This window comes from Furipterus horrens, unplaced genomic scaffold, assembly GCF_987537825.1.
Source record: "Furipterus horrens unplaced genomic scaffold, mFurHor1.1.pri manual_scaffold_17, whole genome shotgun sequence".
Classification (NCBI taxonomy): domain Eukaryota; kingdom Metazoa; phylum Chordata; class Mammalia; order Chiroptera; family Furipteridae; genus Furipterus; species Furipterus horrens.
Window position 1 is genome coordinate 87,313,702 of NW_028327187.1, and position 18,698 is coordinate 87,332,399.

Consider the following 18,698-nt stretch of genomic DNA (forward strand, 5'->3'; position numbering starts at 1 on the left):
AAAAAGACAGAAACACAAAATACCACCTCAAACGTGAGTCAGAGTGTTTGCAGAGGGTGTGAAAGATTATATTTATAATTTTGAATGACACCGAGTAGTAAGAGCATACAAAATGAGCCCAGTGCGAGGCAAAAAACAACAAGGCAGGTCAGCCAAGGCTGGTCATTTGGAAGACTGAGTTGGAAACATGCTGTATTAATTATGCCAGTGCTTGGGTTATATTTGGTTAGAAGCTACAGAAGACAAAAGCCCCATTAATATACATGATCCTTTTAACTAAACTGAATTACCTCATAAACTTCATGATTCAACGTCTGTATGATGATGTTGTCACTTGACTGGTTAACACAGGTAACGGGATGCTCCAGCTTCACTCTTTCCCCAAGGAGGCCCATTATCTTTTCACTCACTTGACCAGATCCACCTACAAACTTCCGTTCCTACAGGAGAAGGCGGGCAGGAAACATTATAAATGCCCAAGGAAGAACTACCATATTTGCCACTGATTAGAAAACCTCTAGAAAGTCAGAGGCCATACCTCCACTTTCTTTCTGTACACTTAACCATTGGAAGAACTCATTAGGTCAGAGGAAAGTCTCCCAAAAGACCTCGATTATCACGCTCTGTAGTTTCTGGCAGTGAAAAGCAGTTACTAATTTATAAAGTCACAGAATCAAAAAAAAAAAAAAATGTTCCCCTATATCAATGGTCCCTTCACTAAATGCAAACATCAGCAAGTCTGGGCTTCAAATGCCCAAGACTGCAGTGCATGGAGGGAATCCTGGGAAAGGGTGAGTGCTGTACTTCTCAAGGGATATGATTTATTTTTTTAATTATTATTTTTTTAGTTTTATGGAAATGGGGATGCAATTTACAACTACCCTCAGTTTCTCAAAGCCCCAGCCAAGGGTTGTCTAGGCAGATTAAAATGTTCCTTAAGAGATCAGGTTCAGTGTTCTTATAAATCATCTGGTCATCACCCAGTGATGTTCTAAGAACCTAAGTTTCAGATATTGAGTAACTTTTTGCAAAAGTGTCTAGAAATTTCAATGTGGGGCCGAAGGGTGAAACCTAAGCACCTGCCTGTCTCTCCAGACATTGTTAAATAGTTCCCTTGAGCTGCCCTATAAGACCATGAGTGCTCTTCCCCACTGTGATCTGCTATACTCATCATAGGAGTGGTTCCAGCTTAATCTAGGAAGGTAAGTCCTTCATATAATGCATTTTGTAAGAACCAGGTAAATATATTTAGCCTGTTGTAGAAGATTCTCTGGATGGTTAGAAATACATGTAGGTAGACGGAGGCACAGCCCAACATTTGACAATTAGGTACCTTAATCATGCTCCTCTAGAAAATCTTGCATGATTAGCCATGTAGTGATTTTAATGCTTTCATAACTGGCTATTGTTCTAATGATACCACCAAAGTTCTTCATAAAAATATTTCCATAGTAGCTCAGACCTAAATTCATGATCTGTCTTTCCTCAAGAAACTGGGACCAATTAATTTATAATTTGATCTCTGTTTTCCAAGACTTACTTTGAATTTTAGTATAGTGGAAATGGAAAGACCATGGACTATTTCATCTTGTTCACTGTCTACCCCTCCATGTCTAGTATTGGTTGAATTAAATTATCAAAGAATAAATGTAACTTCTTTATAAAGACACTGTGGTAATTGTTTGAGAGTCATAATATGAACTGTGTTTTCCAAAAGTTCATGCAGAATTTGGCTAGAAGTATCTTGGCTTCTCTGAATGAGTCAAGATATCCTGGAAACCAAAATGCAGGTTTAAAGGGGTAATGTATTATTTCTGTCTTATGAGTAAAGACACAAAAAAATGCAACTGTCCTGCATTTGCTAAAGCTAAGGGTCAAATGGACAATAACTCTTGGGGCCACAAGAACAACTTGGGGACTTCTGGATAGCTCCTAAGGAGAAAAATAATTCCCTTAATGGAGAAGGACTCTACACCTTGCACTATGGAGCACAGCAAAGTCAGAAGTAAACTACTCCTAATTAAACTTCATCTCATTGAGGCATAACATTCCTAGAAAAGAGACCTATTTTTTTTTTGATAAGGGAGAGCCTTGAAACAATCTTAGAGGCTAAAAAATTGAGGAATTAGGATACTGGCCTCACCACTGGTTAGCTATGTGTCCATCCAATAAGCTAAATGAGTCCATAGCAGAAGTGGTATGGCACCAGACAAATTCTAGTTGGCAGCAAAAATTTAGAATAAAAAATACAGAATTTACTGATGAAAGAGTGGCCATACATCACTATGAAAATTAGAAGAATAGTTACTTCCATTCTATAATAGTTAACATAAAAGAATAACTGAGCCCTGGCTGCTGTGGTGCAGTGGATTGAGCATCGGCCTGCGAGCCAAGTGTCACTGGTTCAATTACCAGTCAGGGCACATGACTAGGTTGCATGTCAGGTCCCCAGTTGGGGGCATGAGTGAGAGGCAACCACACAGTGATGTTTCTCTCCCTCTCTTTGCCCGTTACCCTCTCTCTACAAATAAGCAAATAAATAAACAAGCAAACAAATAAATTAATTAAAAAAGAAAAGAATAACTGAGACACAGAATGGGACAAAAAAACCTTATGTCTGGAGCAGAGATGACTTTAAACACAATAATTTTACAAGTACAATAATCCCCTCCTTATCTGTGTGCGATATGTTCCAAGACCCACAGTGGACGCCTGAAATCACAGAGAAAACCAAACCTTATATATACTATATTTTCCCTATATATACATATACTTTACAGATTCTCTTTGGCATATCACTACTCTTGCACTTTGAGGCCATTATTAAGTAAAATAAGGGTGACTTGAACATAAGTGTTGTGATACAATGACAGTTGAGATAATTACTAAGTGATCAACAGTCAGGGAGCATCTAGAGCATGGAGAAACTAGAGAAAGAGGTAATTCATGTCCCAGGTGGGACAGAGTGGGAGGGCATAAGGTTTCATTTCACTTCTCAGAACATTGCACAATTTAAATTTATGAATTGACTATTTCTGGAATTTCCCATGTAATATTTTAAAACTGCAATTGACCACAGATAACTGAGAATGCTAAGAAGGAATTATGGATGGGGGGGGGGCAAGTGTATTAGAAATTTTTGGAAATTAGTTATTTCAGTAATTTATCTCTCCCTTACATAAATAGCGTAATTTTATCTATCTCCAAAAGGAAAAAAATTGAATTCCCAAAACTTACGTAATTTAAAATGAAACATTCTTTAGCTGTGAACTTATTATCAGGAATGAGAAATGGAAATGAGAAATTTTGTTTTCAAAAAATTTTTTGAGATCATTTCAAGGTGCTAATTATTCATCTTCCAAAATGCAGAAGCAATTATTAAGACACTGATCTGGGAGGCGGGGGGTAAAGATCTCAAATAAGGTCATATTTGCAAATGGACACTCCATACCTGGCCCCCATTGGTAACCGAGAATATCCGAGTGGTGCCACCACATTGCTTCACATACCATAAGAACCACAGGGCAGATACCTCATGAGGCTCAGAGGTCACATTGATGTTCACAAAGAGAGATGCAAACTGCTTGGCAGTCCTGGTCACAGAATAAGAGTGGATGTCAGAGGTAAATAAATGCATGCTTCACAGGACATCATGTTTTTAAAACATAATTTAGTATGGTTAGAAAATATTTCTATAGCTTTTGAAAAAACCCATGAACTCAATTTCTGAAGGAATGCACATTTTAACTCTGAAAAAATAAACTTTTTCCTTGTTTTTAGGAAATTATGGGTTAGTTTCAAATATGCTAATCCCAGCGTAGTCTAAAGGATCAATGTACTTCTCAGGGATAATTAAAGATATCTGTTCTCACATATTTAAATAACTCTCCTCTACTCTCCACCTCCACTGCCCTGACACTGATCTAGGGCACCACTGACCATCACCTGGGTTACAATGGTGGCTGCTCACAGTTATTCCTACCTGGTCATTTTATATTTCTTCTTGATTGAAGGTTCTCTAAATTATAGCCAATGAAGTCTTTTAACAGCTCAAAGCAAAACAAAACAAAAAAACTCAACTCCACCTAAAACACTTCAATGGTCTTCATGAACAAAGGCAAAAGTCTCAAATATGGAGAATTAATTTTGGACCATCAGCATCTCAACCAGTTTTCCAATCTGTCATTACATCACTTTCTCACAACATCTTTATGGTCCATGAATATTGTCCATGCTTTGCTAAAATATGCCAATGTTCTACTCTCAGGGCATTTATAAAAGATGTTTGCTGTTCTCTCTACCCTGAAAATAACTTTTTCAAACCATCCACCATTGATAATACCCACCACTCACTGTGGCTCATTTCTGGAATATACTATCCATCAAATCATTCATCCTTTAGGTCTGCAACCATCTACACATTCATTATTCTTGGAAGATACCATCCTCTCACACCATCCAGGTGTCCCTCACCATATCCCAACTACTGTGTTTCATTCTTGTAAGATACCATCTACAGATACTATCCAACTTTTATATCTACCCTCAATCCACTGTGACTCATTCTTGGAAGATACCACCTTTCCACATCATCCATCCTTCCTGTCTTCCTCATGCACTATGGTTCATTCCTGGAAGATACCATCTATGTACACATCTCGTCTACTCCCCATTAAATGTGGCTCATTCTTAGAGGACACCATCCAGTCACACCACTCATTCTTCTTGACGCTATATCAACTGGTTCATGACTGAAAATACCATTCATCCACATCATCTGTTGTTCCTCTCTTACCCCATCCACTGTGGCTCATTGCTACAACTACCATCTATACACATATTCCATCTTCTATGTCTCTCCCCACAAGTATAGCTCATTCCTGGAAGACTCCCCCATACTATCCACCTCTCCTGCCAACCCCATCCACTGTGACTTATTTCTGGAAGATGCCATCCATGATAACATCCAGTCTTCCTGTCTTTCCCCTATCCTCATCTACTATCTCATTCCTGGAAGATAACATCCCCCCACACCACCCATCATTGGTGTCTCCACCCATCCATAGTGGCTCAATTTTGGAAGATACTAATCCCCTATACTACCCACCCTTCATGTCTTTCTTCTGAAATATGGCATCCCACTGAACCACCCATCTTTCCTCTGTTCCTCCCTGGGATGTATCATCCCCTGCACCATCCATTCTTCCTATCTTCCCCCAGCAACTGCTCATTCTTGGAAGATATTATCCAACCACACCAATTATCTTTCATGTCTCCCTCCATCCACTGTGGTTCATTCCTAAAATATAAGATCTGCACACACAATCCACATTTCTTGTTTTCCCCATCCACTGCCACTCATTCTGGAAACATACTTTTACACTATCCATCTTTGTTGTCTCTTTATCCAGTATAAAACATTCCTGAAAGACACCATGCCCCCACACCTTCTACCCTTCCTTGTTTCCTCCCATCCTCTGTGGCTTATTTTTAGTTGGTGCATCAACTTTTTAGTTTCTGTTTAAAGATTGCTTCATCAAATAACATTTTCTTTATTCTGTGACATTTCAGGTTCACTGTTACAGTTACTCTCCTAGTATTATGTAATTTTGTCTATAATGCCAGTCTCCTGCTAGAAGAGTGTAAACTCCATGAGAGTAGGGGCCTTGTTTAACAAATTCACCACCATTCCTCAGTGCTTGGTAGAGTGCTTTTACATAGGATCCCCAAATGGTGACTGGATAATCTCTAGGTATCTCAGCTAATAATACAGATTCTCGCTGAAAACAGTATATAGTTCATATTTTTTTAAAAAAAATATACTAGTGTGCCTCCAGTTTCAAATTCTTATATCTATATGGAATTACTTTAAAATCTTTCCAAATTGTTTCTATAGCTGATTGCTATCACTATATAATCTAAAAACATAATCACTTGTTTTATTGCAATTCATACAACCTTTTCATTAAAAAAGTTCTGCTTCATTCACCTATTTTTTTCTTCTCAAGCTTTAGGTTCATTTTATGTTCAAACATGCTCTGAAATTTCTAAATGTCCTAAATGTTGCCACTGACTGAAAGATCATTAGGTTTCTTCTTAACTCTTTTCCTATAACTTATAAAGAAAAATGCTGCAGTACAAGATAGGATAGAATGAATCAGAATTGAAGATAAAAATAATTTTTAAATAGTAATGATTACTGTGTCCAGCAGATTGTGTCAATGAGATCTTTCATCGTAATTCTGTCCCATTCTTCTGCATGCGGAGCATTCCATGGTGCATCAGCTGGAATCTGCAGAAAAAGAAGGGCTCATAGCCAGGTGTGATGGTTATTGCCCATACTGAACTGCCAGGATGCCCTAAGAAGAATCTCTGAAATCTGGTTTCTCTGTTCATGTTGGAATGTGTGATTGGCATACAATTCAATGTATAGTTCTTTAGATTCTGTGTTTTAATGCCGTTGTCAGAATAATTAATAATAATAATGGCAACATATAAATGCATATATAAATATGTAATAAATTAATATGTAGTATGTATATATAAATTAATAAATTTTGATAATGATGACAATTATTATTATTGAAAGCTAACACCTGTTTTAAGTCCCCACTTTAAGTTTCAGACTGATGTTACAGAGCCTGAGACTAAGTAAAAAAAACCTTGAGGAAATCTTTTTCTCCTTTACTACTAAAGTGGCATCATGTAAGTAGGGTACTTAGCAAACATACTTCACACAGATTCTCAGTAGCAGAGAGTGGAAAGTACACCGATATTAGTATTAGACAAATGTGGGTTTGAATCCTAGTTCCCTTTGATATGGTCTGGGGAAAATTACATAACCCCTTGGCGCTCATCTTCCTCTTTTGTAAAATGGAAAAACTGACAACTTTTCAGAGTTATTGAGTGCATTGGAAATGATATATACATCAATATCCAGAGCCATGTTCCCTGCACTGTACAGGGATATTAAACAGTTGCTATTGTTACTTCAAAAACGGGTCATATGCAAGCTGAATACAAACATTACCTCCTTTCCCATGTTATCCATTGTCCGCCACAGATTGTTGTAATCCAGATATGCAATGGGGTTCCAGACTGGAGGGAAGGCACCCCGAAATGGGTAAGTTTTCCCCTGTAACATAAAATCAAAGGATAATACCTTAAACGAGGATAATATTTTAAAAACTCAAAACCAACCAAGGTAAGAGCCATTTTCAAAGTAACAGAATCCTCTACTATATCAAGAACAATAGGCCTAAGTAGTTTTTAAGGCCTTATTTACTACTTTAATTCCTTTTTCTTTAAACACAAAACATCCCGTGAATCTTCATAAGGTCACAATACCCACTAATACAATTTTGCATGACATTTTGATTTTTTACCAAATAAAAAATTAGATATTTACAGAAAGCCTACTGTGTGCAATGCATAATATTAACAACTGTGATCAATTTTTGGAAAAGAGCTAAAGCAAAATTCATGACCATCAAGGAAGACACAAGACATAACTATTTTCATTCATGTGTGTACACTTATATGTGCACCCCCACTCCAACTGAGTAAAAATATATGAAGCCAGTAAGTGACAAAGAAGAAATTTTCTCTTCCACAGTAACAAATTCAAATAACCTTGGCATATTACATGACCCAATTTCTTATCTGAAAATATGATGTTGTAATGCTGTAATACATTTTGGGACTCTAAAATCTTTATCATTACCACCACTATCATCACTAACGTTTGTTAACATCTTTTTCCATGTCTGGCACTGGCCTAAGCTCTTTATATGCATTATCTCATGTAATGCTTACCCCAACCCTGAGAGGCAAGCCCTACTTATATTCCCATTTTATAAATGAGGAAATTAAAGGCTGGTGATATTAACTAGAAAACAGAAGGATGGAAATTTCCTGTTCCCAAAGCATTTGTTCATAAACATTAAGTTTTCTGGCTCCCCATATTGTTGATGGAATGTTGAGATAGGCTTGTTCTAAAGACATCCTGAACTTCCCAACTTTTAAAATAGAGAGAACTTTAAAAATGTGCAACTTATAAACCTTCCACTCATATAGTTTATAATGCTAAAGGGTAAAAATGGAGACTAAAAAGCTCTGAGGTATAAGATAACCGCTGAGCAGACAGAGTCAACTTTGGAAAGTGTCAAAACATGTTCTGAGAGAAATGGACAGATATTTTACCCGGAAGACAAAAAATAGTTATGGAAAGGGGAAGGAATGGAGTTTAGTAATAGCTCACAGGCAGCCTTCACAAGAGCTGGTTGTTGTTATAATTCTTCCCTTAATTAAAATTGGGAGAAAATCTACATTTTTCTCTATGAGTTTATACTCAAGTTAACAATCTCATAAAACACTGATCTTTGCTTTGAAAAAATACTTTTAAAAATTAAATATGCTCAATTGTCTGGGGGCATTAAAAAAAGTATTATAAATCTAATTCAAAAAACATGCCCCACATTCCTAATGAAGTTCTTCTCAGGACAAGGCCAACCACAATATTTCATGCAAGGTCTGAAGGACCCCCATGTTCTGAGCCTTGTTAAACAGAGGTGGCAGGAGAACTGAAGAGTTCAACCAGAGAGAAGGGTATAGCCTGGCAATCTTTTTAGGAATGGGAGCCAGGAATATTTTAGAAGATTATAAACACCTACCATAGCATTAATATTTATCCTGTTGAGACACGCACCAAGTTGATAAAGGGATTTTATTAATTACGCTTACCATTTTCTGGCTTCTCGGCTCTTATTCCACAGAAAATCTAAATCTGCTAAAGAAATGCTTATACTATGTGGAAACAGTCACTTACATGACACGTCTTCCTTTCTCACAAGCCCCTGGAAAGCTCATTTCTTCCACAGCCTGCTTTTAAACTAGGTAACTCTTGAGACTACTTTTTGCATGTGTGAATCCCCAAAGTAGTGCAGTGGGAGGGCCTAGAGATGTCTGTTAGCTGAGAACTGCCTGCTAACCAGATCTTCTCAGTCTCTCAGATGTAATGGCATAGTTTTCTCACCAAGGTACCAGCAGTTTTTCAATCTTATACCACTTAGCGGAAATGCCTTTACAATTTAAGACAGTGAGGCAGGAACTCCAGCAATACTTTCATATGGTTACTAGTCTTAAAAATAAAAAGTCTTGAACAAAGGTCAAGTTTATTTTGTGCCTATACTCTGAAACCTTCCTATCCTTCCACAGTGGTCTTTAATCTTTAGAGGAGAGTGTCTTTAATACAACAGAAATTGTTGATGTCAAGTAGAACACAATGTCCCTGGAATTGTGCCCAAAACACTTAAGTCCCTTTGAGAAATCACGTCCTCAATCTACCAAGATTTGTAATAACAAGAGACTATTGCCAGATGATGATGGTTTATGGCTCCCACATCATTCTTTATTTTTGGTCATATAAGATAAGCCAAGTTTACAGTAAGCAAGCAACATTGGCATGTTAGAGAGCTTCATCTCTCTGTATTTTTATATTTTAGTTGAACAAAAGGAAATAAGTGTTATTAAAGAGTATCATAGGCCACTGAGGAAAGCTGCCAACTATTTTTCTTTAATCATCTTGAAAATAAACAGACATGTTCTGCATTGGTTTAGAACATGTCTGTCTAACTCATATGAATTCCTTGGCACTCTTCTAGTCACACTGTTTTGTGACAAGCCTATAAAAAATTTTTTTAGTGGTTTGTTTTCTATAGTTGATAATGTTTTAAATTAAAATTAATAATATAAAAAGAGACACATCAAATAGGATGGTAGTGTTGTGTTCTATTAATAGTTAATGAAATAATTTTTGCCCTCTTTCCAAATGCAGGGAGCCAAGCTCTCTTCAAACATGCATTTTTCTATCCTATCTAGAAAAAGCCAACATAATTGACATGGAAAAAATCTATCCCATTGGAATGTGCTGGTTCTCCCAAGTCTGCACCCAGTTCCTATTCTTTACAAGACCCTCTCTTCTCCCATTTACTGACTTCCTCAGGGTCCAATCACAATGTTTTTCCTTTTCCTGTGCCCATCCATTTCCCTAGGGGAACTCATACACTGTCTGGGTTTATTATTATATTTGCACACTGTTACGGTTTGCATTTTTCATGCCTCTGCTCCCTTTACATTTATAAGTACTACCAAATTGTTATCTACAACCTTTCACACAAATTCAAGAGCTGGAATCATGTTTCTGAATGTTTGTTCATGACCTGGTATTTCATCTTATTCTCAGCCCCTATTCTCAGGACTTGCACAGCTATCAGTTAACATGGTAGCACTTGAACTGTGCAGTCCCATTTTCAGGAAAAGATAACCATTAAGCTCAGGTATAAATGATGACACATCACCAAAAATGAAAGGTTTCAAATAAACAGGTATGTCATTTTCCCCAAGGAATTCTAGTTATATACAGTAATTATAAACAAAACAATTACGATAGAAGTAATGGGAGTTCTGGAGGCTGTGGAGTAAGTAAAGATAATTGAAAGAGCATTTTAACAGCTTTAGGATATCATTCATAAGCTCGGTAGTTCATACATTTAAAGTGTACAATCCAATGGGTTTGGATATAATCATAGAGTTGTGCAACCATCACATGTAATTTTACAACATTTTGTCACCCAAGGAAGAAACCCTTACTCATTAATAGTCACTTTCTATTATCTCCTACCCCATTTAAAGAACTGACAAATTATTTTTCAAAGCAACTGCATCATTTTATTTTCCGTTTTCCATTGTGATGGTTCCAATTTCTACACATGCTCACCAACACTAGTTATTGTCTATCTTTTTTTATGACAGCCACCCTGGTGGGTACAAAGTGGTATCTCATTGTAGCTTGACTTGTATTCCCTAACAACAAATGATGGCCAAGGTTAAATCAGGCTTGATGAGTGGAAGGTCATGTTGTGGAGCCCAGCCTTGTCACCATGGCACTTTGTATGTGGGCCCACTGAGAAAGAGACAGTGGAAAGAGATGGTCTGTCAACTTGTTCAGACTGTACTGGATTTCTCAGAATTTTCCTCCCTATATATTTTGCATTAGAGTAGGTCACAGGAGAGATTCTTTTGTGAGATTTAGGGAGCAAAAGTCAACCAGAATTGAGGTCTAAAGTGGCAGATTTTGAGGTACCATATCCTGGCCTCCTCCATCAGTTACCATATGCATATGACACATCATTCTAGTTACCTTTTGATAGTGGTGCTATAAACTTCAGTTTCAAGATATATTAATTGAGGAGATCCAAGACGGTGGAGGAGTAAGTGGAAGCTACACTAACCTTCTCCCAGGACCGATCTGGAATTACAACTTAATTGTGGAAAAATCATCTGGAATAACCAACTGAACACTAGCTGGAGAGAAGTCTTATAACCACAGAGAGACAGAAAAGGCTGCTTCATCACAACGTGACTGGCAGGAAGTGCGGAGACTGGCAGGAAGTGCGGAGACTGGCAGGAAGTGCGGAGACGCAAATGGGCTGGCAGGGCTCCCCATGGGTAGCAGCTGAAGGGACTGACAAACAGCTCAGCAGCTGGGGGTTCCCACTGAGAAGTGCAGGATCTAAACCCCCAGCTGGCCTTCCCAGCCTATAGCAACAGAGCCAAAAGTAAAATAGCATCCAGCTGTGAAAGGCAAAAAACCACAGGGTTTTTTTTGCAGGCCTGAAAGAAACAGCTGGAGAGAAAGAGCTCTTAACTGGATCACGTATGAAAATATTTTGGCACCCACTTACCCTGGGCTCAAGCAGAGGGAGGGCAGAGAGGACTAGAGATGCTGGGGAGAATTTGGGGTGAATGGCTTTGAGGGGAGAACTGAGGGAGCAACCAACCGGGTCCCAGTGCTGATTCATTCCCCATACTGCAGGTAGACCATTCCCCTCCAAGTGGCGTTAGCCTGAGGGGGAGCAAAAGCCCCGCCTGCGGGAATTAATCTGCCCCACCCTCAGTGCTTAAGCCTGAAGGTTGATCACAGATTGAATAGATGAACAACTAAAGGAGACAGACAAAGGCAGTAGATCTCTGGTAGTCTCCAACAGGCTGCATAGGCCCAGACTGGTACACAATCTGACGCTGTCAGGGGCAGACTCAGGATGTGCAGATCAATCAAAGAAGCAGCAACAAACAAGAAGAGTCACAAAAATGGGGAGATGGGGAAATAACCCCAATAGAAAGGAAAGGGGGGATCCCCAGAAAGAGTGCTAAATGATAGAAGTAAGCAAACTATCAGACATGGAATTCAAAACATGGATTATAGGGGAGCTCAATGAGTCCAGCGAGCTCAAAGAAAACTACAAAGAACTCCAGGGAAACTACAAGGAACTTACTAAGAATTACACGAGCATCAAAAAGGACATAGAAGATATCAATAACAAACAGGAGGAAATGAAGAATACAATTTTTGAATTGAATAACACAGTAGAAGAAATTAAAAGCAGGCTAGAGGAAGCAGACGATTGGATCAGCGAGCTGAAGGACAACATAGAAAAAAAATTCTCAGACAGTGCAACAAAATGAAAAAAGACTGGAAAAGAATGAAGAGCTTTTAAGACAGCTTCAGGACAACATGACACGTACTAATATCTGTATCACAGGAATAACAGAAGGTGAAGAAGAGAAGCAAGGGCTAGAAAACCTGCTTGAAAAATTAATGACAGAAAACTTCCCTAACTTGAGGAGAGAAAATGTCACACAAGTCCAGGAAGCAAGAGGGTCCCAATGAAGATGGACCCCACCAGACCCACTTCAAGACACATCATAATTAAAATGACAACATTCAAAGACAAAGAGAGAATTCTAAAAGCAGCAAGAGAAAAACAGCTAGTAACATACAAGGGAACACCAATAAGGCTAGCATCAGATTCTTCAACAGAAACACCACAAGCCAGAAGGGAATGGCAAGAAATATTCCAAGCAATGGAAAACAAAGGCCTACAACCAAGAATTCTCTACCCAGCAAGGCTCTCATTCAAAATGAAAGGTGAAATAAAGAGTTTCCCAGACAAAAGAAGGTTAAAAGAATACATCTACATCAAACCAGCATGGCAAGAGATGCTAAAGGGTATGCTTTAAGAAGATGAAAAAACAGAGAGAGACAGAGAGGAACACAAGTACGAAGGGGGAAAATGACAATGAATAAGTACCTATTGGTAATAACCTTAAATGTAAATGGATTAAATGCACCAATCAAAGGACATAGTGCAGCTGAATGGATTAGAAAGCATGACCCACATATATGCTGTCTACAAGAGACCCATCTTAGAACAAAATATTTACACAGATTGAAAGTAAAGGGATGGAAATATATATTACAAGCAAATGGACCTGAAAGAAAAGCTGGGGTAGCAATAGTTATATCAGACAAAAAAGATTTCACAGCCAAGGTCATAAAAAGAGACAAAGAAGGACATTTCATGATACTTAAGGGAAAAATACACCAAGAAGATATTACCATTGTATACATATGTGCACCCAACATAAAGCACCCATTATGTAAGGAAATTTTTGAAAGACTGCAGGAAGGATATAGACAGTAACACACATATAGTAGGGAACTTTAACACCCCATAGTCAACAATGGACAGATCTTCCAAACATAGAAACACCAAGGATATTGAGGCATGAACAACTCTAGCTAGATCCAATGGACTTAGTTGATATAGATAGAACTTTTCACCCCAAAGAAGCAAAATATACATTCTTTTCAAGTGCACATGGAACATTGTCAAGAATAGACCACATGGTAGGACACAAAATAAGCCTCAACAAATTCAAGAAAATTGAAATTATATCAAGCATATTCTCAGACCACAATACCTTGAAACTGGAAATCAATCTCAAGGAAAAAACTCAAAGACATTGAAATTCAAGGAAAATGAATAACATGCTATTAAATAATAAATGGGTTAACAATGACATCAAGGAAGAAGTCAAGAAGTTTCTGGAAACAAATGAAAACAAACACATGACAACCCAAAACCTATGGGATACAGTGAAAGCAGTCCTGAGAGGTAAGTTCATAGTAATACAGGCCTAATTAAAAAGGATAGAAGAATCTCTAATAAAAATGCAAGCCCTACAGCTACAAGAATTAGAGGAACAACAACAAATAAAGCCCAGAATGAGTAGAACAAAGAAAATTGTCAAGATCAGAGCAGAATTAAATTACATAGAGACTAAACAAAGAATTCAAAAGATCAATAAAACCAGGGGCTGGTACTTTCAAAAGATAAACAAAACTGACAAGCCTTTAACCGGGTTCATCAAGAAAAAAAGATAGAGGACCCAAATAAATAAAATCAGAAATAAAAGAGGAGAAATCACAACCAATACCGCAGAAATACAAAGGATTGTAAGAAATTATTACGAACAATTGTATGGCAAGAAATTTGAAAATCTAGATGAAATGGACAACTTTCTGGAAACACATAATCTTCCAAAACTGAATCAAGAAGAAGTAGAAAGTCTCAACAGACCAATAACAAAGAAGGAAATTGAAACGGTAATCAAAAATCTCCCGGCACACAAAAGCCCTAGACCGGATGGCTTCACAGGTGAATTTTACAAAACATTTAGGAAAGAACTAACTCCTATCTTTCTCAAAGTTTTCTAAAAAATCCAAGAAGAGAGAAGACTCCAAAGCTTCTTCTATGAAGCCAGTATTACCCTAATTCCAAAACCAGGTCAAGACACAACAAAGATAGAAAATTATAGGCCAATATCGGTAATGAACACCGATGCTAAAATCTTCAACAAAATATTGGCAAACTGGATCCAGCAGTACATTAGAAAGATCATACACCACGATCAAGTGGGATTGATCCCAGTGATGCAAGGATGGTTTAATATTCGCAAATCAATAAATGTAATACACCACATAAACAAAATGAAAGACAAAAACCACATGATCATATCAATAGATGCAGAAAAAGCATTTGATAAATCACAACACCCATTTATGATGAAAACTCTCAGCAAAATGGGAATAAAGGGAGCATAACTCAACATAATAAAGGCCATATATGAGAAACCAGAAGCCAACATCATACTCAATGGGCAAAAATTGAAAGCATTCCCCCCTGAGGTCAGGAAGAAGACAAGGATGTTCACTCTCCCTAGTCCTATTCAACATAGTCTTGGAAATTCTAGCCACAGCAATCAGACAAGGAAGAGAAGTAAAAGGCATCCAAATTGGAAAATAGGAAGTAAAACTGTCATTATTTGCAGACGACAGGATAGTGTACATAGAAAACCCCACAGACTCCACGAAAAAACTACTCAACCTAATAAGTGAATTTGGCAAAATTGCAGGGTAGAAAGTCAATATTCAGACATTGAAGGCATTTCTGTACACCAACCTTAAAATATCAGAGATAGAAACTCGAAAAAATATCCCATTTACTATAGCAACCAGAAAAATAAAGTACCTAATAATAAACTTAACCAAGGCAGTAAAAGACTTGTACTCAGAAAACTGCATAACACTGAAGAGAGAAATACAGGAATATACAAATAAATGGAAGCAAATGCCATGTTCATGGATGGGAAGAATCAATATCATTAAAATGTCCATACTACCCAAAGCAATTTATATATTCATTGCAATGCCTATTAAAATACCAAAGACATATTTCACAGACCTAAAACAAATACTTCAAAAATTTATATGAAACCAAAAAAGAGCCCAAATAGCCACAGAAATCTTGAGGAAGAAGAACATAGTTGGAGGAATCACAATATAGTAGTCACTCTCTATATTGCAGTTTACGTATCGCGGCCTCACTGTATCGTGGGATTTAAAATAATATTATATTTAATTATTTATCACGGATTTTTTGCTATATCGCAGGATTTTGTGGTACTGTATATGTATATTGTTAAAGTTACGTAGGTTTAAGAGTATAGAATAAATGTAAGGTTCCTACTTTGTTGGGGGAGGTCTAGAATGTAATATCCTCAACAAGTGAGGGAATACAACCTGATACCAAACTATACTACTAGGCTATGGTAATCTGAACAATCTGATACTGGCATAAGAACAGACATATAGATCAATGGAACAGAATAGAGAGCCCCTAAATAAACCCAGGTCTATCTGGTCAACTAATATCTAACAAAGGAAAAGGAACATAAAATGGAGATGAGCCTCTTCAACAAATGGTGCTGGGAGAACTGGACAAGGATAAGCAAAAAAAATAAAATTAGACCACCAATTTATACCATACACCAGATTAAACTCAAGATGGATCAAAGATTTAAATATAAACCGTGACACCATAAAAGTCCTAGAGGAAAACATAGGCAGGAAAATTTCAGGTATCCCACATAGCAATATTTTCACTGATATATCTCCTAAGGCAAGGGAAATAAAGAAAAGAATAAACAAATGGGACTACATCAAACTAAAGAGTTTCTGTTCAACAAAAGAAAATATCAGCAAGATGAAAAGGGAACCAACCATATGGGAAAACATATTTGCCAATGATACCTCAGACAAAAGATTGATCTCCAAAATATATAAAGAACTTATATGACTCCACACCAAGAAGACAGACAACCCAATTAAAAAATGGGCAAAGGACAAGAACAAACACTTCTCCAAAGAGGACATACAGAGGGTCCATAGGCATATGAAAGAATGCTCAACATCACTAGCCAGTAGAGAGAGAAAATAAAAACCACAATGAGATACCACCTCACTCCATTCAGAATGGCCATCATCAACAAATCAACAAACAACAAGTGCTGGAAAGTGTGTGGAGGAAAGGGAACGCTAGTGCACTGTTGATGGGAATGCAGACTGGTGCAGCCACTATGGAAAACAGTATGGAATTACCTCAAAAAACTAAAAATGAAACTGCCTTTTGAACCAGTGATTCTGTTGCTAAAATTATACCTGAAGAATTCTGAAACTCCAATTCAAAAGAATCTATGCACCCCTATGTTCATAGCAGTGCTATTTATAATAACCAAGTGCTGGAAACAACCTAAGTGCCCATCTGTAGATGAGTGAATCAAAAACCTGTGGTACATTTACACAATGGAGTACTATGTAGCAGAAAGGAAGAAGGAACTCCTACCATTTACAACAACATGCATGGAACTAGAGAGAATTATGCTTAGTGAAAAAAGTCAGACAATGAAAGAAAAATACCATATGATATCACCTAATAGAAGAGACTAATGAACAATACAAACAAACAAGCAAAATTGAACCAGAGGTATGTAAACAAGGAGTAGACTACAGTGACAAGGGGTGGGAGGAAACGGGGTAAGAAGGGGAAGGGTCTAGTCAAAGAGCAGGTATAAATGACCCATCAACATGGACAACAGGGTGGGAACTAACAGTGGGAGAAGGGTTAGGAAGGGTGCAGGTAAGCAATAGGGGAAAGAAGTGGGACAATTGTAGTAGAATGACAAACAAACAAAAATTTTTAGTGGGGGAAAAAATAAAAGCATATTAAATTAATCACTGAGCCAGCAAATCCCCCCCCCCAAAAAAAAAACCTGCACATGTAGGAAAGTGAACAAAAGAAAATGTAAAGTATGGAAATGCAATTTTAGTGAATATTAGAAGGACAAGGATTTTCCTTCACACTATATATTTTTCTCCCTACCTGATCATTCTAGAATTTGCCATTCTGCAGAAGTAAGTAATGATATAAGGTTCTTTGCATAAAACTAATAAGACCAGTTGTTAATAGAGGTTTTGTTGACCAAGACTTTGACTGGAATGTCATGCCTAAAGGAGGCATGCTTGGTCTCTGGTTGTTGCCAGAAAGCCCCGAGGAACTGGGATTGACTTTCCAAGGTAATAAAAGCCCACGAGAAAAAAGACCTGGTACCTTGCTTGGTTGTGCAGTCCATGGCAATCTTTCCAGGGAAGGAACAAAGGTTGCTTTCCTGAAAGATGGCTAGAAGAAACCTTAAGGCACAATGGGAAACCCAAAGGACATGGAAAAGACAGGTGTTTATAGGCAGGCAAGGCTGAATGGTAGGTATATAAATCAGCTTCACTGCCCTGAAGAGCAAACTGAAAGTCACCCTAAAGGTTCCTTGTGTAAGTTCCAGCAAAGCAGATGTAAAAATCATATGTGATTATTTGCTGCTCTGTTGTGTTTATGCAAATGAACAGAATAAATTAAAACTGGACTTAATGCAGTTTCTTTAATGACAAGGAGGGTAATCTTAAGGAGAAAAATTGCAATTCAAGAAAAACCACAATGTTCAGTGGTAGACTATAAAATAGTGCAGCTAACTGTTTTTAAAGTTTATCCTCATTTAAAGTTTGTTTGCATTTGAAAGTTAAACTAGGTATGTGACATCATCAAAGATGCCTAATTTACAGGCAAGAAGAATGTCAAATGCCTTGCAACTGGATGTCTTTCCAATAAGACAGTCTTGCAGACTTAGAGGTTGATTTGTGGGTTATGTTGCGTATATTAACATGTGTGTTCTGTTTACATAGGGCATAAGCCTATCTCATTACCTGAGTGATTGTCTGCACATATAGGCCTCTCTTAATTTTGTCTGCATTGCTGCATCCTGAGACTCAATGGTTTGGCTGAACTAAGTGGCTGGGTTGTTGAAGCATGGGGTGGTCTGTGGGATTCACTTTAACACTGGTTTCTTTTTTCTGTCCTAATGGCTTGGACAGAAAGGGCCCAGAGGTCTGAGAGAGGGGGAAACCT

General features: G+C 37.6%; 1 protein-coding gene across 1 annotated transcript in view; it reads right to left on the reverse strand.

The window, feature by feature from the left end:
• MAOA (monoamine oxidase A) overlaps positions 1-18,698 on the reverse strand; it is an 80,709-nt gene that overhangs the window by 14,123 nt on the left and 47,888 nt on the right. The window contains exons 4-7 of the mRNA XM_090264306.1: positions 7,031-7,135; positions 6,201-6,292; positions 3,452-3,593; positions 291-440 (exon numbers count right to left, since the gene is read on the reverse strand). Coding sequence (XP_090120432.1) covers positions 291-440; positions 3,452-3,593; positions 6,201-6,292; positions 7,031-7,135 — 489 coding nt within the window. The remainder of the gene's footprint in view (positions 1-290; positions 441-3,451; positions 3,594-6,200; positions 6,293-7,030; positions 7,136-18,698) is intronic.